General features: G+C 32.1%; 1 protein-coding gene across 4 annotated transcripts in view; it reads right to left on the bottom strand.

Annotated features, from left to right (window-relative positions):
• LOC145675853 (uncharacterized) overlaps positions 1–25,662 on the bottom strand; it is a 224,961-nt gene that overhangs the window by 58,346 nt on the left and 140,953 nt on the right. For 3 of the 4 annotated variants that reach the window (XM_081746616.1, XM_081746617.1, XM_081746618.1), the window contains exons 21-23: positions 14,075–14,339; positions 12,862–12,990; positions 11,732–11,866 (exon numbers count right to left, since the gene is read on the bottom strand). In XM_081746616.1, coding sequence (XP_081602742.1) covers positions 11,732–11,866; positions 12,862–12,990; positions 14,075–14,339 — 529 coding nt within the window. Of the gene's footprint in view, positions 1–11,731; positions 11,867–12,572; positions 12,766–12,861; positions 12,991–14,074; positions 14,340–25,662 lie in introns of those variants that run through there. The other variant, XR_014129229.1, reaches the window with a different exon arrangement.

The following is a 25,662-nucleotide window of genomic DNA, read 5'->3' as shown; positions in this document are numbered from 1 at the left end:
ACTTCTTCGTAAAAACTATCTTTTATATCGTCACCCTTATCTTCAGTTGGAGCATGTACATTTAAAATAATAATATCACACCACCGTCCCTTAAGAGTAATAAAAGAAAGTCTGTCAGTAACAAATTCAACCCATTGTAAAGAGTTTTATCTTTCCATTATCTTTGTCCTATATCTTTAACTACTCCCTACTTCTTTTGAGTCGGTCTAAAGGTAACTTTTATTTTATTTATTTATACCTTTGTTTAATTGTAGGTGGTATTACCAATTTAGAATAAACCACGCTAAGAATGTTATCTGGTAACTTTTCATACCAACTTATTCCAGATCTCACTCTTTATTTTATTTATTTATTTATTCATTGAATATTGTATCTATCTACTCAGATATCTCTGTTAGCGAAAGCGCTTAAAATTTTGGTATGTTAGTGATTCACTATATTCTCAATGATTTCTGGTTAAGTAATTCATTCTCCATTGCAACTTCGATATTCCTTACTCTAACAATATATATATATATATATGGTGTTTCAAGGAGAAAGGCAATACTTTGGGAAATGGTACTACGGGTGATCCTAAGCAAATAAGTTTATATATATGGGTCCTATTCTCAACGGTTTGAGAGTTACAGGTTGCAAACCATTTTTGACATTAGATTGCTTATTACTCACCCTGTGCTTATTCTACAGAGATAAGACATTGCGCATTCGAAAGGCAATGGAATGACCTTTCCAACAACATACAACATGTGTCAATAGTGTCCTTGGAAGGAAAGTTATTGAGGCAAATTTGGAAATTAGTGTTGTTATCCAATTTGATTAAATAATTTTACAATAATTTTAACTTTTCCAAATTTTCCTCAACAACTTCTGGTTTTAAGACACCATTGCCACATACTGCATACCAACGTACCGTCAAAAATGGTTCACAACCTGTAGCTCTCAAACCGCTAAGAAGAGGACCAATGTTCATATAAACTTTTTTGCTTAGAATCACTCATACTACAATTTCCCAAGTATTATCTTTCCTTTCTGAAACACTTTGTATATAAATGTACGTTTCGCAAGTAAAGGTTTAATTAGAATAAAAACCTCAAAAGCTATAAGCCTAGTCTCAAATGCAAATAAACGAATGTCTATTTACTCGGAAAATAAATAAAACAAATCCTTAACGGCTTCACAACAGAAATTAATAGCAGAGACAACGCTTAAATTTAAACTTTTTCGAAGAAAATCAACCCGTTAGTTAATTACTACTAACAAGATCTACTTAATAACTTATTGTAACATCATATATATTAAGTAAAAATACGCCTAATATATTATAATGAGGTGTTTATTCTTCCAGCAACACATGTATGATACTCTATTGTAACAGGGTGTCTACTAAAATTTCAAAATGAAATTTCGTCACTTTTTCATGGCCTTTTCTTTATCAAACCACAAAATTTTGTAATATTCTCATAAGGGCGAATTTGGGTGCAAATTAGGCCGAATTTTCATGCATGCGATAGAAGCGTGCTTTGCTTGCGATTTGGCAGCAATCTAAACCCGACCATAGACCTTTTGGTGGTGAATTTTGACGTTTTAGAGAACAAAATTTTCCAGTCTGTACTTATTTTTGTACAGATTAAAAAGAAAGAACCAAAACCTCGTGGCTTTTCCTGGTTTCATGACCGTTTTCTGATTTCATGACTTTTTCTTGACTTTCATGACCGATAGACACCCTGTATAATAACTTTCTTGTATTATTTCAGTCAATATTATTACGAAATAGTTCTTTACTCCCTACAGGAAATTTGAAGTCTGGAAAAATAAGTAAGAAGAAAGAATTCTACGAACATGACGAGGCAACGAGAGTCTTAATATTTTTTATTTTACTTGGAAGAAAATTCGTGAGATCTCTTTTAAAATTATATTGAAAGAATTGTCCATAAGTAACTTCCAATTGTAAGCATTTTGTGTTAATAACATTATTATTGTTAGGTGTGTAATTACCGTAAATACTATCCAGAAGGGATAGCTAACACATTGCCCGTGATCTACTAGTGAGAGGTGACCTGCAGTGGTCAGTGTGATACTGTCTGTATCGATTACTGTTATTGCTTTATAATTCTCTTTAGCGGGCTAGTGAACAGGAAAGTAGAACGCAAGTAATTTCTAAAACGAAAAATAGCCCTCAAATTTAAAAAGGCTGGCCATAATTTATGACAGTTGTTACCTTTTACAACTGAGTAATACAGATTATTATATGTATGAGTATTATATTTTTTGGTTTTATCTTGTGTGTATTTCTTGTATGGGGTGTGGTGGTGTGTGTTGTTACTTTTTTTTTTTTTTAACGATTGGATAGAGAAAGAAGTGTTGAAATTAAAGAATTAAAGCAATTCTTTTACTGACTACTTAGCAGGAACTTTGGGTGACGATGAAACCCAAGTCATTCTAACTCTCTCTCTCTCTCTCTCTCACTATATATATATATATATATATATATATATATATATATATATATATATATATATATATACAAAAAAAAGTTTGAAAAATTAACAGGAAAAAGAGAAGCAGAAATTTTTGAAAAAAAGACAGCAGACGAATCTACAAAGAGAACGTCACACGAAACTACATGTAATATCAACTTTTAATTATATTTATTTGTGTTATAAAATAAAACGAAGTATAGATAACGTACTTAATCACAGTGAAATTTAATGAATATTATTATTATTATTTATTTATTTATTATTTTCCAGTAAATTACAAACTTGGGCAGATAAATCTTTACAACTGAAAGGAGAAAAGACATTTTTAAACTTATAATGGAATATCGAAAGTATGTAAGTGATGTGAAATGTAGAGATTATCCAAAAATTACGGTAGTTTGAGGAATATCACACACTCTTAACGTAGGATATTTCCATTTTATTGTATTATTAAGAATATTAGACATACGATGGACGTCACCGTTTTATGGTCAGAGTTATTCTTATTATTCAATTACTTTCTTGCGGCACACAGTAACAGATCCTTAGTTGGCGAGATAGCGACGGAACTTTTTACTCCAAACACATTTATTTTGGAAAGGAATTCACAATGAATATTAATTTTCAGAAGATTATACAATTTTATTTTTTTAAGTGCAAAAGCAAAACTTTATTGTCTACATCAAACTTTTGAATAATATTGTTATGTTTCATTCAATCATTTACTAATTATATACTTGTATTTGTAATTATTCATTTTATCTCTATATATGTACTTTCTAGATATCTTATTTACTGTGTGTATATTGATAACGGAATAAAATAATTAGGCGGTATAATATTTAGCGTTGTTACCTGAAACCTACACGTGTTTGTGTTTAGTGAAACAGACAGGAATTCGTAACTCAAATCTCTTCTTTCACATAACTAGTCATCACAAAATCAAAGGGGATTCTTATTCTTCATACGTCTTACTGCCCTTAGGTACGTTTTCATTGGTAGTCGAGGCTAAGACAAACTAATAATATTCACTTTCATAAATTAGTTTGTTATTTATATCACTATTTAACATACTGAGATAGTCAACTACTCTATATCCAAGAGTAATTTGTATTTTTTTAAAAAGAGATTGTGACTAAATTAGCAAATTAACAGAAAGGTGCAAGATATTAAATTTCTACCAGTCATATGAATAAGTTTTGAGTTTGAGTTTTACGTCCGACGGTTATGCCGGCTAGGCTAAAGGAGTCATATGAATAAGAAATTATAGATAACAAAAGTTATTATAAAATTACAAACAAGATTATAAGCTTTATATATTCCCCATTATTTAATTGAATATCATAAACTATTTGTGGTTTCTCAGAAATTTGTTCTAAATAATAATTATTAATGCATAGAAAGAAGGAAGTGCATTTGAATTAGTTTTTAATATTTAGTATCATTAAATCCTTTCATCCCAAACAATTTTTAAAAACAAAATTAATTATTACTACATTAATCCCTTTTCCAGTACTAAAAGCGGTTCAATATTTCCTTTCATTCCTTTTCAGTGCGTCATTGTGATATCAATTTTATCAACCTAAATTTTATTATTAAATTTCAATTTTTTTAAACGTTAAAGTTGTTTTCATAATTTACTATTTTAAAATTAAATTTTCGTAATAACATTTTGCTGTTACTAAAGGCTGTTGAATCGTTTATATATATATTGTTATGGTACTTGGGTTTAGTTCTTGGTAACGCTACGATACATTATATTTTTAAAGTAATTTATCTTAATTTTATTTACATTATCACTTGCGTTTATTAAATCCTATTACTCGACAAAGTTTGGAAAAAAATTGTGTCATGAGAATTATTTACATTGTTCACGAATTATAGTCTTTGTTATGAAACCAGATACTGTAAGCTAGTAATATTACATTAAGAGAATTTACATAATAAGACTATTATATAACTGTTATTAAATCAGCATTTTAATTTCAGAATTGTATTAGCAAATGTTTGTTGTAAGAGTCTTTGTATTCATCTTTTCCAGAAATGTCTTAGATTGACAAAATTTAAATTATCCGGAAAATTGTGTCTTGAAATTTTAAGGATTTTTGGTCAGCAGAATGTTCTCTCTCAACTGAGTTTTCTCAAAGAGTTTCCACGTGCTGGCTGAGACCATTGTTGTTTCTAAGTTTCTCTGAAATCTGCAATCTCATGTTTTCGTTCATATAAAATTGTTTCCTTGGAGATTAGCAGGAAGTAAATAGAGTAAGGGAGTCAGTAGTGTAAAGGAAAAACGCGACGTATCAGTAACGAAGGAAAGTCGCGAACCGGGCAATCGATTTGAGCTACTTAAGTAAAACTCTAAAGATCGCACCTAAGTTAATCACATAGACGAACATATCATGTTTTCGATATAGTATTATCTTCAAAGTGAAGAGTCAGGATAACTTTCGCTTAAGTTCGAAAACTGTTTTAAAGTTTCATGGACGATTCTTATCATCATGTATTCTGGTTTCCAAGTTTGATACTTCCAAGGACGTTTTACAATAATCGAAAACTGAACTTCAGAGAAGGACTTTGACAACATGGATGCAGCACAGCGCTCAAGGTATGACATTCTATTAGGTCAAATTTCCTTTTTTTTTATCCTACACAATCTTTCAGATATTTAAACACGTCCAATCTAAAAACACACAAAACTATGTCCAATAAATTAAGTTGACATGATCGTAAAGCATCTTTCTAAATCAAACATCAACCTCATTAGTTATTGTTCGAATTAGATTTAGTTTTCATTGTATACATTTTTGCCTAACTTTTAGGGGCATGTTCATAAGAGAAATTTCAGATATTTCTTTAAGTTTGGTCTGGTCTTCTCTCTTTAGCTACAATCTCCATACTCATTTAGAACTAGAGTAGGCCAGGTTAACAATATATATAATCTATTTCAATTCATGATACGAAACTAGAAAAACATTTTCTTCTCTTCTGGATCGAAAGTGTGTAATCAGAGTGATCTTCGTAAGTTAAAGGTTTTGTATTTTATGTTTTTTGTCACTTTCTTTCTTTCTTTCTCCATAACTCATTCTGATTATTTTTCAGCCATGACGCATGTGAAAGAAGTTCTGGACCAAAACATTTTCTTTGGCGTTTGTAACATTCCTGAATTTTGTGACCCCTTTTTTTCGGCGCCCGGGGACGTCGCTCTGCTCACTCCGCACACACACACACGGCACGGTACAGGTAACATTTTTTTTTAAAAAAATCAATTTCAAGGCTTTCTTTTCTCTAACATCCTAGGATCCATTGAAAAAGGTTGGTTTTAAATTAAAGTAGAACGCAACTTAACATTTAAGATGTATCCAGTGAACAAATATTCGATTCGGTAGCGTTTTTTGGCGGAACTGAAGTTCGACATCCGTCCGACTCAAACCTCGGTGAACCTGCAATTAACTTGGTTCCTCAGTTTTGTAAACCTGCATTTGCCCAGAAGACATGTATTATTTTGTAAGCTGGCCACCTGTATATATCTTGGAACTTGGTCGAATTTTAGCAACATTATTCTTGTGCTCTTTATGTTCAATACATCTGTATTGAAGACTTATGTGATCTTCATGTTGTGAACACCTTTTCAGATTATTATTATTATTATTATTATTATTATTATTATTATTATTATTATTATTATTATTATTATTATTATTATTATTATTATTATTACTACTACTATAACATGTTTCAGAAAGTCAATAAACCCACGGGAGAAAAGGAAAGCTGCCTTTTGAAAGTAACTTTCAAAAGTACAGGAGGCAGTGGTACTTATGGTCTGTTGGTTTTACGCCTATTGTTGACGGGTGTATAAAGTATCAATGAATTGGCACCATTAAGACTTCCCATTTACATTCTATTCCAAGCCATTTGATAGCTCAGTCCAGACTGATTTAAATGTATTTCTTTTAAGTCCACTTCTTTGAATAGTTTTTCAGGGAAGCTTGCAAGGAATTTAGAATAAATATGGTCGGATTTAGGTTGCAAAGAGCTACAAAGAAAGAAAAATAAGATAACAGGACAAGTCTTTCTTTCAGTTCCGTTGCTTGCTCGTCAATACCTTACTACAACTGGGCTGTTTTCGCTTCTTAGAGGGAAGACCGAGTATGGATGCTTTCAGTATTTCCTGCAACTGACGATCTAACCTGCATCTATCGCCATATAAGAAGAAGAGAAAACAGAAATAGTTATACATATAATGTTGCTATACTGCAGAAATTCTATATACATTACTTACAAAAAGTACTTACATATTGCGGTCTATGGTTGAGGGTCGTTTCGTCCAAAGGATATTTCGTCCAGAGACATTTAGTTCAAACACATTTGATCCAGGGACATTTCGTCTAAAAGACAATTAGTCCAAAGGACATTTCGTCCAAAAGACAATTGGTCCAAGGGACATTTCGTCCAAAAGATATTTGGTCCAAAGGACATTTCGTTCAAAAGATAATTGGTCCAAGAAACATTTAGTCCAGGGATATTTAGTTCAAAGCACATTTCATCCAAATGACATTTGGTCCGGTAACGCTTGGGGGTCCGGGGTTTGTTTCTATTAGAAGAGTAAAAGTGATGTCTATAACATTATGACTCAGTAGCTTCTTATTTATAAGGGAAATTTGAAATACAGATTTATTCCGCAATTTTCATTTCGATAGAACAAATATACGCTGAGATATTCAGAAAAACGTAAACGCATGAAAACAAAATGGCCACCTTTCTTTGCTTTCATTAATAATTTTACAAAAATACAGTTTTAGCTTCGCAGAAATACAGCTTCGTTGCAGCTTCGTTGGTTAAGGAATTCACCTCCTCCCGAAATGATAAACAACCCTTTGAAGAGCAAACTCCCTCTTCATCTGAGGACAACATTGCCTTCGCATGGTCATGTGAATCTTCTATTTGGTTTGAGACTTTGCAATGGATATCTTAAATGTACTGTACTGTACCGAGAAAATTAATATGAAAGCCAAAGTGTATATACTAGAGATGCAAAAAAGCCGGCTTTTTTGAATCGATAGTTTTTTTCACATAAAAAGCCGGCTTTTTTGGGAAAAAACCGAGAATTTTGGAAATTTTGGCTTTTTTCATTTTCATGATTTTTCTATCCAAATAGCTTTCTTATAGTATATTCTATAGTTAGATAAGATTTCCACGACCTGAATGCCATATTTAGCTCTGTAATTCACCATCAAGATGGATGGAGCACATATTTTACGAATTAAAGCTAACATGAAGAATGTAGTATTTGAGGGCAATTTTACAGGTTATTTAACTTTATTTTAACTTTTGAGTTATCGACATTTTTTTTCCTTCTCTAGATCATTTTAGTTTGTCATCCGTGTTTCATTTCTAAGAGCTTAGTACTCCAGCTTCTAGCACGAAAGTTAAACTTACGCTTTTCTATATATCCGTCAAAGCATACGTTTTTCAATATGTCCGTCAAACCGTGTTTCCACATTTCTGTTATACTGTAGTTGTGCAATGATTTAGCAATAATTTTCCAGATACAACCTTGAATACCAATTTATACAAATAATCAATAGCGGATTTAGAAAAGTACTTTAGGAGGGGTTTCTCTGATTGTTTCGTTTTCTAAAAAGTCCTAATTTTATTTGGGAGCAGCTTGAAGTTTATGAGTACAGACATAACTAATATTTCGTTTCGTTTATATGTTTAGCAATAATCTTCCGGAAACAACCTTGAAGATCATTTTATACTGAGAATCAGTGGCGAATTTAAAAAAGTGTTTTGGGAGGGGTTTTCTTACTACTAATGTTTAGTTTTTCTAAACATTCGTAATTTTTATTTGACGGGAGCTTAAAGTTTATGAGTAAAGGCATAACTAATAGATATTTCGTTCGTTTTAGACATTCCACAACTTTGGAGAACAGGCTTCAGTCCGAAAGACCGATCCTCTAACCTTCGCAAAACCGTCACTGCTGGTAATTAGTAATAATAACGATTTAAAAACAATAAGAAAGGAAGTCGGCCAACTCCTACACTCCTAGTCGGCCAGTACATGCACTATTTCTACATTCTCAGATGGAATGAAGGAAGGCTTTGTCAGAATGGTCGAATGCTGGGTTGAATCCCGGACTTCCCGATAGAAGCGCAAAAGCCAACCACTCAGTCACGTTTGTTGTGCAGTTGTATTTAGCTTAACTTAAATATATTCCGTAGTCTTTTTTTTTTCCGTAATGATATGTTGAATCCCTCTTGTTAAAAATTCAGAAAACTTGAGGACTGGGTAAACCGTGATGGTGGTCAAGGGCGCCCATGTTGTGGTTTCCAAGGAGGGGCAAGTATAAGCGACGTTTCAAAAATAGTTTCAAATTTTGCTGTAACTAATGTAAAAATCCTATTGGATTTTCAATATTCTGAAGTACATTTTCCTCTAGGGGGGACAAGCGCCCCCTTAACTCCCCTGATGGGCGCCCTTGATGGTGGTTATAAAAAACTTGACTGTAGAATTTCAAGAATATACAGAACCATGTGCAGCCTTTAATTGTATCATACAAATCTAAGTGTTTCTCTTATGTTTTATTTTAATTTTATTTTGTTTCAAAAAGAGGGTATGGAATATTTTGAAGTAAAAATACTACATACAATTCTGCAAGTTATTTGTGTATTTTTTGAAAGAAGTTTTTACTCTTAGGGTTGGCTCGTTTACACCAGCTGTTTTTTTTAAATAACTGGTTTAAACTAAAAAAATTAAAAGAACAAAAATGCGAATCGTGTGAACTTCATGGTGACGTTTCACATGTCAAACCATCTGCATTAGTCTTATTTCCTTTTCACCTTTTAATCAAGGTGTCCCATGTTCAATTCTCGGTCGAACCACAACCCTTCTTTCATGGGTAAACCAAGTACTCTTTCGGATGTCAGTTTAAGCGAAAGTCTTCTCCTTGATAACCTCGGTATTACGTAAGGATGTTAAGTCTAAACATACAAAACGAAACCAAATTATATATTTCTGCATGCCTGTTGTTTTATAAAGAAGCGAAGGTTGCTTAAATATATTGATTAAAATTGGTAAAATTTATCGATTGCCTACTTAGCTTCCAACATTAGCTTGGATTGGACTTTCAATGATACCTACATACTAAATTTGTAATTTAATACCTCAGTTTTAGAAAAATAAACACACTGCTGAACAAGACTGCACTTATTTAATATAAAAACACATTTACACGTGACGTTTCGATCTTCTATCCAAGATCCTCATCAGACGTACACTCACATCTGATGAGGATCTTGGATAGAAGATCGAAACGTCACGTGTAAATGTGTTTTTATATTAAATAAGTGCAGTCTTGTTCAGCAGTGTGTTTATTTTTTGATTTTATTCGTAAGACGTTGACTATGATTGTGTGTCACTCAGTTTTAGCGTACTGATTATAATACGTTGACCTTTAAATTTTACATGCAAATTAAATTTTACAGGATTTTCCCGTTATTGTTTTACATTTAAAAAAATGACGGGATTTTCCCGATGGCTAGGGCGGGAGTTTCTCAATTTAAGAAATTTACTGACCGGACTTCTTTAAGCTTATGGGACCTCTTCCAGCATAACCCCGTTGTTGAATAATAACACCAAGGCGAAACAAACTTATTTCTGTGAATATGTAATATAAATACATAAAGCAAAATATCTAAATCAAAAAACCTGGTTTAAACCCCAAAAAAGCCTGGTTTAAACTGCCACCCCAAAACGGGTTTTTGGCATTTTCAGAAACAACCATGGTTCTTGCCAGCTCTGCTTACTTTTGTATATAGGAGGTTAAAATGTGTTTATTATATACATTGGTTAATCCTTTGGAATTCATAATGTAAAAATGTTGAAGTAAAATTGTTTAAAATATCTTTTCGAAATTCATGGTTTATTTTCGAGGTTTTATATTATTATCGGCATCAACCACTAATTAAATGACTTTCTGTGTTATAGAGAAGCGAAACAAAGTCTGCTTTATCGATTTAAAGCAGAATTTTGAAAAAAGCCCAAAATTTCCCAAGCAAAAAAGCAAAGCAGAAAAAACCGAGTTTTTTTCCAAAAAAGCCGGTTTTTTTCCGAGCCCTTGCATCTCTAGTATATACTGTATTTGCATGAGAAGTAACACTGAAATAAAAATACCAGAGAAGTGAACAATTCTGGTTTGTCATACAACTCACTAATTATATAGAAATATCTGCCGAAGTTACACACTATCAACAGTCTATGAATAGAAACCAGACTTGTGGTTAACCTGAAAAGATACCTATATTCTACACGAAATGTTCCAACTTTCATCTTATATTTGTCAATCACTTATCACAATGTTGCAGCCAAGAATGCGGCTGTTTAAGAGCATTATTAAAGGTAAAAAGAATATATTTCACACATGTGTATTTTTCTATTCCCAGTATTTCTTCAAAGAAACTTGACACGCATTATTTTTCACTTTTCTAACACAAGGGTTTGAATACCTAATATTTAACTTACTCAAATTTAAACTCCATTAATTTTAGTTACCGGTACTTATTTTAAAACTTTTTCATTCACAACATTAAAATTTTAGATATCATGTTAGCAGTTATTGCAGCAATATATTTCACACTCCAACCTTTCTCTATTCCTGTTGTTCGGCCATTTTGTTTTCAGGCGTTTACGTTTTCCTGAATATCTCAGCATATATTTGTTCTATCGAAATAAAAATTGCGGAATAAATCTCTATTTAAAATTTCCTTTAGAAATAAGAAGCTACTGAGTCATAATGTTATAGGCATCACTTTTTTACTCTTCTAATAGAAACAAACCCCGGACCCCTAAGCGTTACCGGATCAAATGTCATTTGGACGAAAAGTGCTTTGAATTAAACATCCCTGGACGAAATGTCCCTTGGACCAATTGTCTTTAGGACGAAATGTCCTTTGGACAATTGTCTTTTGGTCGAAATGTCCTTTGAACCAAATGTCTTTTGGACGAAATGTCCTTTGGACCAATTATCCTTTGGACGAAATGTTCTTTGGACGAATTGTTCTTTGGACCAAATGTCTCTGGACCAAATGCTGTTTGGACGAAAAGGGTGGTCATCCGGTCTATAATAGAGGTTTTAGTTCTAAATACATTTATTTTCTGTAAGATTGCCATTTGTCTAAGCTGGCCACTTTTAAGTGGAACCGTAGCTGGCCAAAATAGGACTGTACAATACTGTACCATAAGGACTTACTGTTTTCTAGGTTCTGATTCTGAGTTGTTTCCTTGCTTTCTGTAAAATCCTTGAGTAGATCTACACTTCTTTCTTGAGGCTTTTTACATAAGTTTCCAGATGTTATTTTACTCTCCATACTAATCTCTGCGAATTCTACAACAAAAATACGTTCAGTTTGGTCAGATTTATTAGTAATTCTGAAGACCATATTACATGGACACTTAAACAAAATGATATAGAACTTGTTAGAGATTGATCAAGCAGATATATTTTTCACTTTTAGTACATTAATAAGGATATCCAAAAGCGAGAAAAGAGTATAAGGTTAAGGTGATATCAAATAAGTACAGATTTTAGATCAATAATATAGAATTTAGATCAATAATAGCTATCTGTAAAAATTAATTAAAAGCAATTAAAAGCAATTCTATATTATCATTTTAATTTTCAACTTCTTTTAAATATGAACTTTATACGATACATTTGTTGAGAAAACCTGGAAATTATTGATACCTGCCACTACAAAAAGAATATAACTGTCATTTTATGATACCTGGCAAATAGGATACCTGACAAGAGCGGACATAACAGATAAAATAACAAGTACATTCTTCTTGTAGTAGCAATCATGAATAATTTCCAGTGTTTTCACAATAAATTAATGGTATAAATTTTAGGTTTATATTTAAAAGAAGATGGAAATTAAAAAGATCTTTAAAAAAAATAAAAAACATCTGCATAAATAAATTGAATCCCTGACGATATCCGCAGGAAACTTTTGGAACGAAATATCGCAGGAATTAAAGAATCTACGCAACAAAAGGTAATAAAAATTTTATTTTTATTTCATTATACGAACCAATAAGTTAATAAGTCCTCGTCGAAAACGTAATCCGCAACTGAATTTGTTAAGTTAATCAGAGTGGATTTATCTCATCATATTTCTTTGTACTACGGAGGTCAACATCTGCATACCAAATTTGGTCAAAATTGGATAAGTCTCTGAGAAACATCTGCTACTTTTACTGGAATATTTTTCAAGAAAACATCACCTAAAGAAAAAAAAATAAATAAAATAAGCTCCAAATAGAAAATAAGTACTTACGTTCTTCTAAGTCTTAAGCTCCAAATAGAAAATAAGTACTTACGTTCTTCTAAGTCTTGATAATCTCTTCTACTTTCTCTTCGCCGACTGACATCTGTGTATCCAGATCTTACTTCGCTGGCTGCGTTTCGAGAATCTTCGCTCTTTGGAACTGGAGTCGTGTTGATGAATTCTATAAGTAAAAATCACACGTGTAAATTCCAATAGACATTGTACGTTACATTAATTGCACATTTAAACTATGTTACATACATATATAGTATATTTAAACTGGGTTTACAAATTCAAAAAGGTATTAAAAACCAACGTATTAATAGTAAATACACGTGTTCATTAATCACAACCATGACACAACTAAGAATTTATTCTATAATTGCAAAACATAATTCTTCAAAGTTTAAGAATAAGTACGGCACGGCACAGTCAAGCTGTTTAAGGGATCAGGTTGGCAATCTAAAGATCTGCTGCGGGTTCGAATCTCACCCAGAACATGGGTGTTATGTATTGTTCTTTATGGTTATTTTTCATCGTATCAGTTACCGTTGGACGTAACACTAAAGAATAATATACATACATAACTAATATATATATATATATATATATACAGGGTGTTAAGGAACTATATCGACAAACTATAAGAGATGATTCCTTACGTCAAAATAAGAGAAAAAGCTCATATTTAGCTTTTTCGCGATTTTGGCCAGCCCTAGCTCTGAAACTATGCACTTTTCGCCATAGGTCCATATGAACTTTTTCTCTTATTTTGATGTGAGGTATCACCTCTTTATCATTATAGTTCATTAACACCCTATATATATATATATATATATATATATATATATATATATATATCCAAGCAGCGTTGATCAGTGATCAGGCAATGGGATATTTTCCACGAACAAATATGCTTCACGATCCATGTTGGCGCCAAAGGCCACCTTGTTTCTTCATTCTAAATATGAAAAAATAAAATGTACAGTTACAAATGTACATCATAATACATCAACACGCATTATGTAACCCTACATTTGGTTTATCATATTAGGAGAATTGCTTAATACAACAATAGTTAAAACCAGCAGAAGCAGAACACGAATTACCATTAAATGAAAAAGTTCTTGCAACACGATACAAATACTTTGGACCTTTTATTAGTCATAGTAATCAGAAATAAATTTTCTGCACATTTATTATTATTATTATTATTATTATTATTATTATCATTATTATTATAATAAGAGGCTAAGATACTGTACCGTAGTATCTTAAAAGCTTGAGAGTGCGCCGAACGTTCCCATGCAATAGGGAGTCCATAAACAAATTAACTATCTTGTCACTTGCTAGTGAACTTCGACGAATTTCCTCTTCCTCTGTATTCACTACGGAACGACTTATCATTTTTTCTAGTTTACTCCATATTTGTATCAGATAATCTCTGAACTCCACATACGCTTCTGGCCACAATAAATCCAATGACGATTCATCTGCCATCAATTTGCGAATCATTGTGTGAGCTTTTACCTGTAAGTAATCCAAAATATAATTTTACGTTAAAACATATGTTGTAAGCACAGTTACATGTTACTACTGGCAAAACTACGAAACTCATCAAAAGAATAGAAATAATTCTTAAAACGATACTCTTTCAGTAATTATTTGAATTTAAGACTACTGTTTTATATTTTTATTTATTTATTTAAAGAAAGAAGAAAATTTAATATATTGGGTGTATCCAATATATTAAAGCATATACCTAAAAATACATAAACATACTAAATTATAAAAGAACAATATACAAAATATTAATGGAATAAAATAAGAGAATAAGGAAAAGTTAACTGCTACAGAAACAAGTCAAATTTCCTACTGGTAAGTGCTATTACTTCTCCAAAGGAAATCGGACTTCCTAGATTCCCTTTTATTAAGAGTTTAACGTACCCGATATTCAGAGATGACAGAACTTCGGACTTCCAGAAGTCATGTCTATCTTTCGGTGTCGGGCAAATTAATTCAATGCACTTATTTCTATATTGCGAACATTTTTGTATATCTTATGCAAAGAATAAAGAAAAGATAGATAATGGCTCACATACGCAAAAGCTTGTGTGCGAGCCTGATTCTCGTCTTTTATTTATTTATTTTCTTACCATAACATATAAGGTTTATAATTTTTACTTTTAGTTAACAATAGTTTTTTAAATACTTTTTGATTCTTTTAACCACTGTAAAATTAACCTTTTATATACTTTGAAATTACTTTCCTCTTTGATTCGGATTGAGAGTCCATTATAAATCTTCGGAACTCTGTAATATGTTTGATATTGAGTTAGATTTACTCGTTGCTTTAGTTTCTAAATTTTTGCTTGTCACATTTCTAGTTATGTACATATGTTTTATTTCGTCCCATTTTTTCTATTCTTTTTAACATATATTAATACCTTCTGCAAATATAATTTTGAAAGTGGTAACACTGAAAATTGGTCAGAGAGTCTATCTAGTCTACTGTCAAGTCCTTTTTTAAAACATATTCTTACAATATTATTTTGCTGAATCGTCAAAGGTTTTAAATGAGTAGGGTAAACAGCACCCCAAATTAATATACCATATGTAAGTATACTATTTACAAGAACATAATATATAGTACGTAATATTTTTATACTTGCAATGTTTCGTAATTGAACAAATTTATATAAAAATTTTCTTAGCATTGTGGCGATATGTGTAATGCAAGAAGACCATTTTAGATTCTTATCAATAAATATACCTAAATATCTTACTTTATTTTCACTAATAAGAGGACTACAGTCGCATTCTTCAGTATTTTGACAATAATGCAATTTTAATGACATGTTTTCCGGTTGTCCTGTTAAAGCTGGTGAAAAAGTTATATACTTTTTTTTTTAAAGTATTAAATGCTAATTGATGATTATCAATCCATTGTTTTACTTTCTTCATTTCTGTTTCAGTTTTCTTGAATACATCTATCTATGTTTTACCAGTAAATATAAGTGAGATGTTATCAGCAAATGATCGTATATGCCCGTCCATTTTTAAATTACATAAATCATTTATATAAATTAAAAATAATACTGGACCTAATACAGTTCCTTCTGGGACTCCTTGTTTTACATATGAATAATTACATTGAAAATTTCCTATTTGGACGGTCTGTTTTCTGTCTTTCAAATAACTGCTAAACCAAGATAGTGATATATCCTTTATTCCACATCTTTCTAGTTTATTTAAGAGAATTTTGTGTGATATTGTGTCGAATGCTTTAGGTAGGTCTAGGAAATCTGTAATTACTTTTTCAGCTTTATCAATATTTTTATAAACAATCTCTTTCAAATTATATACCGCATCTGATGTACTTTTACCTTTTTAAAATCCATATTGATTTGAAGATAAGAATTTATTTTGTTCAAGAAAATAAACTAATCTTCTCTTTATACATTTTTCTAACAGTTTAGCACAGTTACTGAGGATTGATATGGATCTATAGTTATTAGGATCAGCCTTTGAGCCTTTATATATATATATATATATATATATATATATATATATATATATATATATATATATATAGGTTTTATTACAGCAGTCTTGAAATCAGGAAATATACTTGTTTCTAAGCTTAGGTTAAAGATATACTGCAAAGGTTTTAATATATTTGATTTCGTATGTTTCAATACACTTGCTGATAATCCTGGTTTTACATGTTATGTACAGATGTTGTTTTTGGTGATAATTCATTTATGAAGCGTTCAATTTCTTGTTCAGGGATTGGAGTAAAAAATATAGAGTTTACTACTTTATTTGGGAATTCAAATTAATATTTATTTTATCATCAATCTCTATGGTAACTATTTTTTGCCAACACTGGAAAAATGCTCATTAACATGGGATCACGTTCACACGTTACTAGACCACTTTTAGTGTTTAGTTCATTTATTTCTATACCTTAAATTCTCAAACGTTTTGGTTTTTTATTACTAAACAACTTAACCTATCTCTTTCTCTTATAGAGTTGACTAATTCTTTTGTTATTCATGTTTTATTTTGCAATATTTACTACTTACTTTTTTAATTTTAATATTAATATATGAACTACTTATACAATTTTTTATCATTTGGATGAAATTCGAAGTTGCAGTATTAACACAATTACTCTGTATTACCTGATTTCAGTTACATTTTTTTTCCAATTCTTCATTTAATAAAATATAGTCTATAATTGTTGTTTCATATTAGATTTTTTCCCCTCTCTGCTTATATAGCGGTAACATGCTGTATAATTTCTTATCCGTATATATGACACCATTTTGATACATGCCGCTTTTATGTTGATCAATTTGAAAATCATCTCTACTACGCATATTATACGCACGTATGTCATTTTTAATGCAAAATCTTCATAGTTCAGCTTTGTGCATACAGTTATATGATGTAAATATAGATTTTGCAATGGTAAAATACTACACTCTTTAAACAGCTATCACACAGACAGGAAGTTCTACTTTTCCGAACTAAAATCCTATCATTTTTTCCCTTGCTTTTTTGTAATACAAAACCAATGTTACTCTTGCACTATTATCTCAAAATATGATGTCATATTGAATACCGCATGACAGATCGCTTAATATAAGGCTCCTTAACTATTGTGAGATTTGTTTCCTCCTTAACAGCTCTTGCTGCATAGCAGAGGCGACTTAATTTACAAATGTCATTATGTATTTTTCCTAAGTCAGATACAGTCAATCGTTAATCCTAAGAATGAACCATATTATTCCTGCTGAAAATCAATAGCAGATGACGTACTGACGATTAATATAGGATTATTATAATTATCTTATATTAGAACAATATACGATACGTCGATACCTCTTCTAATGCTTATTATTTATTTCTGTAACCAAATTTTCATTTTCTCTAGTTACTACAAGATTCCTGTTTCTGCATACAGTGTCTTTTTGGATGCAATGTTTCTCAATTCTAGATCATTCATATACGAAAGGAACAGCAATGGGTCCCCACACCGAACCCTGTGGAACGCCATAAACAATGCACTTTCACCTGATACAGATGGATGAAAATATGCTTTTATATTATTATTATTATTGCAAATCTCAGCAACTTGCTTACGATTTGAGATATAATCTGAATCACTATGTGCCTTGTCCTTTTTTACCGTACCATTGAAGTTTTTTTCAGTATCAAGTCGTATGGAAAGCCTTGGCTTTTTACCATATCGAAAGCCTTGGATAAGTCTAGAAATATACCTATACATCTTTTCTTTTATCTAAATAAGATCTATCTTTTTCAATAAAGTTCAAGATTGCTGTTTCTGTAGACCTTTTTTCAGAAATCCATATTGTACTATGATAATATATCATGATATTTTATAAAGATGAAAAGTATACATAATTCCTCTATTATTTTCCTAATTCCAGGTAGAATAGATAGCCTGTAATAACTATACTTTCGAAATTTCAATTCTTAGATAGAGATCTTATTAGCTCATTTATACCCAAAGACTTACCATTTCTTAAAGGATTTTACTATTATTTAATATGCTTACTAGTTTAGTGAACAATTTAACCCTTCAATGCACCGTGTAGCTAATTAGCTGCACACTTAGTTCTTGCGTATAAATCTCACAATAGTTTTCTTTTCTTAAGTGCATTTTGCCGCAGCTTGTATACATTCCGTTTTTGCAAGTGCTACAAAAAACGTCTCTAGGCCTCTCAAAAGCTGAATTTGCATTAGTTGTAGCTAAATAGCTACAAACAATTAATAATAAAATTATTAACCTCAGTGGCGGCTCGTGAGTATATGACATGGTAGTGCCAAAACGTACATAATAAAAATGTATTTCCGTAAAAAGAAGAAGAAGAAGAAGAAGTAATGCAAAGGCACAAATAACATCATTTTAGAATTATTTTCTTACATTGTAACATTATATATAATGGAGCTGTTTTTGCCTACATTAAACTTACTATAAACATAATGCAAAATGAATAGTTTTTAACTTACCTAGCATGTGGTGACTTCTGTTAAATATAAGAAGATGGGAGAAGCCTAATGGGAGCGATAAACAAAGTCCATCCGACGATTCTTCTGTTTGGCAAATAGGTCAATGACCTTCCCATTGAAATCACTTATATCATTCACAAAACTTTTCTCACACGATAACATTCCTAAAGCAGTGAGTCTTTCCTCTTTCATACTGTTCCTGAGGAATGTCTTTATCCTCTTCAAGGCAGAAAAACATCTTTCAGCCTCAGATGTAGACATCGGCATTGTGACTAGCAATTTTAACAGCTTTACAGTTTCACTAAATGATTCACTCAAACCGTCTTCGATGAGTAGAGACAAAAGTGGAACAGCTCCAGAAATAGTTTTTAGCTCTTCCCTTTCATACAGCACTGCAAGTTCACTCTTCAATCTATTCTTTATTAAAAAGGGATACTTGTCTACCATTTCACTAAGGTATTCGTCAGGGAATCTTACGTGATAGTTGTCAAATTCTTCAACTAGGAATAGGTTAGTAGCTATGAGATGACCAGAAAATTCAAATCTACTTTTAATTTCCACTACTATTGTATCAGACTCTTCCATCGCATCTCTTTTCATGGTGTCTAGTTCTTTATTATCAGTGCGTGGCCTTTTTGATGGAATGTTATCAAATTCCAACTCATTCCGAACTTCCTCAATTATAAGATCAATTTCCCCCCTTACTTTCTGAATGCCCATTTCGAAATTGTGAATTTGTTCCCTGACTTTGACGGGATCTGTGATTTTCTTCTGCAACTGTGAAAAAATTATCTCAACGTGAGGCATGATTCTATGTAAAAATGTTAGCCAGAATACAAATGTACGATCTTGAAGCCTCAGTTTATATGCTTCAGCTTGTTCAATGGTACTGTGCAATTTAATATCTTCACTGTTTTCAATTGTTTCCATTACCTCAATCAGTTCTTTTCTGTACTCATACACTACATTTACTCCACGCGAATGAAAGTTCCATCTGGTTTGTGATGTACGAGGCAGTCTTCTCTGTACAATAGCATCGAGGATTTTTGTTCTTTCCGTTGATTGTGAAAAAAATGCGCATATACCAGACAAATGTGCGAAGAAGATACGAGCATGGCGGTTTATGGATGCTGCACGAGACATTATGAGATTAAATTGATGCGCATAACAGTGGATGTAATTTGCATTGGGATATTTATCTTTTATGATTTTTTGCACCCCATTTGTGCATCCACTCATAACCGAAGCACCATCAAAACTTTGTGCTATTAGTTTCTCTGGATTTTCGCTGAGCAAGGAATCCAGTTGGTTTAATATGCAATTTGCTATTGAACGAGCACCATGACCATCGGGATTTACAAAATTCCAGAATCTCTCTACTGGGATTCCCCCAACGATATACCTCAGTACTAAAACTAACTGAAACTGGGTAGATATATCTGTTGTTTCATCAGCTATAATGGCAACGTAATCCACACTTCTTATTTCTTTAGCTACTTCATCATGATACACTTGTAACATACAGGAAAGCAGTTCGTTTTGTATTGTTTTTGACGTGCCTTTGAACACGGATGACTGACTTAGGTGGCTTTTCAAATCTTTATCCAGTTCTGCACTGAAATCAATTAATTCTCGAAAGACACCTTTATTTGAAGAGTCCTCAGACTCATCATGCCCCCTTAATGGAAGTTCTAAAGCTCCGCAGAAACGAATTCAGTTTATAATCAAATTCAAAATGTATCTGTTTTTATTTACTTGTTCATTATGCTTAACTATGGATTGATGATATTGAGAATCCAGCCGAGCTTGGATATTTGTCTTCCCTAACAAAGACAAACTTAGTACATTTTTCAGATGTACTGCTGACTTTTCATGTTTTTTTAATCTTATCCCAAATATGCACTAAGTCTGTGACGCCAGATTTTGTCCAGCTTGCGTCCCCCCCAAACAACATACACGGAAAACAGAATAAAGCATTGGCTACATCACAACCACAAATCCAACTGTTTTTCAAATATATGTTCATGTTAAATTGACGCAATCTTTCCTTATTACAGATCACTTGCTTAACAGACAATTTTAAATTAGGCATTGGCCTTCCTAAATTTTTAACACTTAGTTTGTCGTCATATGATAGGGATGAAAACGGAATTTTCAGTAAATTACTTACCGCATTCATCGTAATGTATTGTCCTGGTTTCACGGAAAGTACTTATAAATAGGAAGAAAACAACACTACACTTAAATACACACCACCAAAACTTCCCAAAAATATATAATTCGCAAGTTATACACACACACACACACACACACACACACACACACACCACATTCAACACCCACTCAGGCGCACAATGTGTTTTTTTTTCTATTACCGGGGGAAAAAGCATACCTGCGTTGACAACACAATAACGAAAAAAACTCCAAATCGATTTTTTGGGAGGGTCAAATCCAGATGGTACATATAGATATGTAATAAGTAGCTAGTTTGGAAACACTGCAATAGAAACAAGTGAATTAGGAATTACGTGTTGGAATTCCAGGCGACTGTAGCTCCGAAACAATGCCCCCTTTCCTAACGAAACAAATCTCCCGCTTCGAGCCACCTTCAATCGTGGCACAAAACGCTAGTTATTTCTCCGTACTTTTCTCCTGCTCTCCAACTAACGAGCATGCGCACAAACCATTTTTAGAACAGTCGGGAGAGCAACGTAGAATTTGGCACGAACAGAGTAGAAAGATACGTACTGCTAGCGCGCGAGTAACTCTGAGCCACCGCGCAACTCAAACAGCATCTCGTGAGCAATGATGACGTTGCAAGTAAAGTACTGTGCGTAAAATTGAGAAATGTATTTAGTAAGAGGCAAATTATATTATTTATATTATTTTGTTGTATTATTTGTGGTAGTGCCATGGCACATTGGCTCCCCCCCAGCGGCCGCCGCTGATTAACCTACAATTTGGTCCTAGGGTTTTAAATTTGTTTTCCTATAATTTACAACATAAAATTCTACTCATGGTATTTAAAAAATAAAATAAATAAATAAATACATAAATAAATAAAAAATCATGCATTTAAGGGTTAATTTCACTTTTATCACAAAATTGCAGTGTAGCTTCTATATACAGTGCACGAACTATGAACTTCATCGAAATTAATGCCCTTTCTAACTATAGTATGAACTATATATCATTCTTGAAAACATCGAATTAAGCTAAGAAGAATCGTAATTCGGCCTTTGCTATCGTCCTAGTGTCAACTCTTTATCCTGTATTTCCCAAGAGAAGAGGTTTACCTATCTGTGGTTTCAACATTGTTTATTGAAGAACAATAACGCAATAAAAACCTATATTCCAACTTCTTTCGGAAAGCAAAATAAAATATTTTTAGATTAATTACTTATAGAGTATATAGAACACATTGTAACACTTGGTTCGATCCCAGGTTTGCCAAGTGGGCTTTGTGGTGAATAAACATCGTGTGCGTGGGTTTTCTCACACTTCTCCCATTTCTTCCCACTTTATTCCATATCATCCAATCTCATCACCACCGTCTCCTTTGGCCGTAGGGCATAATTGTGTGACGTAAAATTGAAACATTTAATTTCATTTTCATTTCACATTGTAATACATCAAATTATTCATCTAGCAAGGTTACTTTCAATTTATCTTCCAATAATTCGAATGCGACACTCGGCCATTCATCCTCAGGAGCGCACAGTGGCTTAAGTCCTTTTATACAACATAATCTTCACATTGTCTTCTTGTGTCTCAACAGTGATAATTAAAGAATGTTGCATAAATTTTATGGATACTTATGGTCGCTTATCTTTCGCAATAGTAATACTCTTATTTTTTTCAAATATAACAATAGAAGTATGTAACCCTAACGCTAGTGTACGAACAAAATTTCTAATATATTTTTTTTATTTGTTTTATGTGTCCTCTCTGATGGATTCCTTCTCATTAGGAAATAGACATGACACTTAACTGATAACAAACTTAAAGTGCTATGTACATAATGCAGCTAGGTCAAACTATTTATTTTAATTTTTGTAACCATATGTAAGCCTTAAAGTTTAATTCATATAAATAAAAAGGTTTTTGGTGCGTCAAACCAATAAATACATATTAAAGATTTTATATATATATATATATAATGGTTTTGTTGGTATAGTTGGTAATATTGCCATCCCAATAATTACCAAGTTTCTTTTGTCAGAGTTTGGCATTGAAATTTTTGCGCTTATAAAATATGCATCAAATATATCTTTCAATATTTGAAGTAGCACAGTGCAAAACTTCCAAATCTTGTACCAAGTATTTAGTAACTTGGAGATGCTATGATTTGTCCTCCAGGACTCTTGTATGTGTTCTTTTAGCCTATTGTCAATACTTCTTTTCATCATTTCTATATAGGTGGCACCACGTGTACAAAATATATATCTCGAAAATACTGCTTAAAGTAATTTTCTCTACAAAATAATTTTTATAAAGGCATAATGGCCTTTCCATATTCTAAGGGTTTGAGGCTAACTTGAACGTTATGCTTTTTTGCTATTTTTCGCAAATTTTAAACGATAAATTTGGAAAGAGTGGGAAGGAAATCACAGGGAGCATTATCTGTTCGGTTTTCTTTTTGTTTGTTTGTTTGTTTGTTTGTTTGTTTGTTTGTTTGTTTTTCCATTATTCAATTTTCTAAAAATATTAAGGGCACATTGTTTCCACATTTCGATAATGATAGGGTTGTAACCATTGACGAGACTTATGTTTGCAATTCGTTTAAGGCCCTCTCTAATATCTTAGAGTGGTGATAAAATTTACGGAAACAATTCAATTACTTTTCCTAGTTTTCCAGATTTTTTCTTTTTTTTCTTTCTTTTTTCTTTTGAAATTTTCTCTGATATCTTAGTGAAAAACACAGACTTTAGCACGTTCATGGAAAAACAGGACTAAGAAAATACACGTGAAAACGGCGAAACATACAGTAACATATCCCCCTCCGCCCCTTATCAACTAGAACAATGAATAATATAAAAACAAATACAACGTATTTTATTATAAAACTACAGAACACTTATCCTAATAGAAATTCTGCACAAAGCAAGAAATTAAACATCTTAACTCAAACTTTAATTTCTAACGTTAGTCACATGATGGTAGTCATTGATTATATTGCATATTGTGGAATTCCACAGGACTCCAACCAAGGTCCGTTATTGTTCCTTTTATTCATTAACGATCTCCCTGATTATACATATTTCATTACGCGATAAATTGCTTTTTCCGGACGACCTCAAAATATACGGTCTCCATGAATGTCTCCTACTTCAAGGCACGGAAAATATTGCTAACTAGTGTTCTCTTAATAAACTTAATGCAAACATAAACAAATGTAACATTTTATTGTTACTAGAAACAGAAATCAAATAGAGTTTAATTATTTAATTAATCAGATCTTATTAAATAGATTAAATTCAGTCAAAGATCTTGGAGTTACATTTGATACGAAACTGACATTCAATAACTATATACTGAACATGGTTAATGAATCTCTCAAGATGTTAGGGTTCATAATTAGAACTGGAAAGGGATTTATCACACTAACAAAAATGTATTATTCCTATGTCCGATCAAAACTGGAATATGCTGCTGTGATCTGGAACCCATCGCAACAGCAATACCGATACCAACTGGAAAAAGTCCAATCTAAATTTATCGAATACTTGGCATACAAGAGAACTAGAATCTATCCATCTTATGAAAACTATCTAACATTAATAGACACCTTCTGTATCCCTATACTTGAACAAAGGCGAAACATGATAGATCTGATTCTTCCCCATAAAATAGTACACAGCGAGTTTAATTGTACGAATCTGATATCAACATTAAATTTTCATGTCCCGCCCGACACTTAAAACTCACGCCGAAAACTGGTGTTTTATTGCAAAAAAGCAAGAACCAATGTCGAAAACTCTGGTGTTCTATTGCAAAAAACCAAGAACCAATGTCGAAAACTCTGGTATTCTATTGCAAAAAACCATGAACCAATGTATTATTGAAATCACCAATCTGGAAAATATGCTCTTCTTATTACAAAATATGTATCGAACACAAAGAAATTGACATCTGTAATATGAACTATGTTAAAGAAAAGTATTGTAAATTTATTTTGTAATACACCAACACTATAATTAGGGTTGTGCCCGTTGTGTTGATGACAAATAAATAAATAAATTATTGATAAAATGCAATCAGTTCTGGAGTTCAGACTCTGGAGCAGTTATTCTCCTCCACACTCGCTGGTATAACGAATAATGCACTGTATGAAGAATGGTATAATACAGTGAAACCTCTTTTAACGGATACCCCTCCATAGCGGATACCTCCATAATGCGGACAAACTTTTTTGGCCCGGCAACTATGCATGTATTTTGAGAGAAAACTCTCCCTTTTACGGAAACAGACAGTCTTTTTTTTTTTTTTTTTACCCCGAACATTTTAGTTACATTTTCATAACGAACACGAATTATTCTCAGCCCACCTGTATTTAGCATAGAAAACACTGTCTGCAATTTCAAAATAAATCTTCAATCGATCACCTTCAATTGTGCCAGAAGTTACAACCAAATTCTGATCAGAAACTAAAAGTCCGTAGCATTATGCAGCAGACAATTACTGCACACTTTCCTCCCAAGAAATACATAAACAGTTCTAATTAGTTAATTCTGTCTACATTTTCAGTATTTAATAATAATATTGTATATTCTTACTGGGTTATTTTTACTTTTAATACAGTCAATAAGCA

Source organism: Thermobia domestica, chromosome 18 (assembly GCF_964235325.1).
Source record: "Thermobia domestica chromosome 18, izTheDome1.hap1.1, whole genome shotgun sequence".
NCBI classification, from domain to species: Eukaryota; Metazoa; Arthropoda; class Insecta; order Zygentoma; family Lepismatidae; genus Thermobia; species Thermobia domestica.
This window is presented reverse-complemented; position numbering and strand designations above follow the sequence as displayed.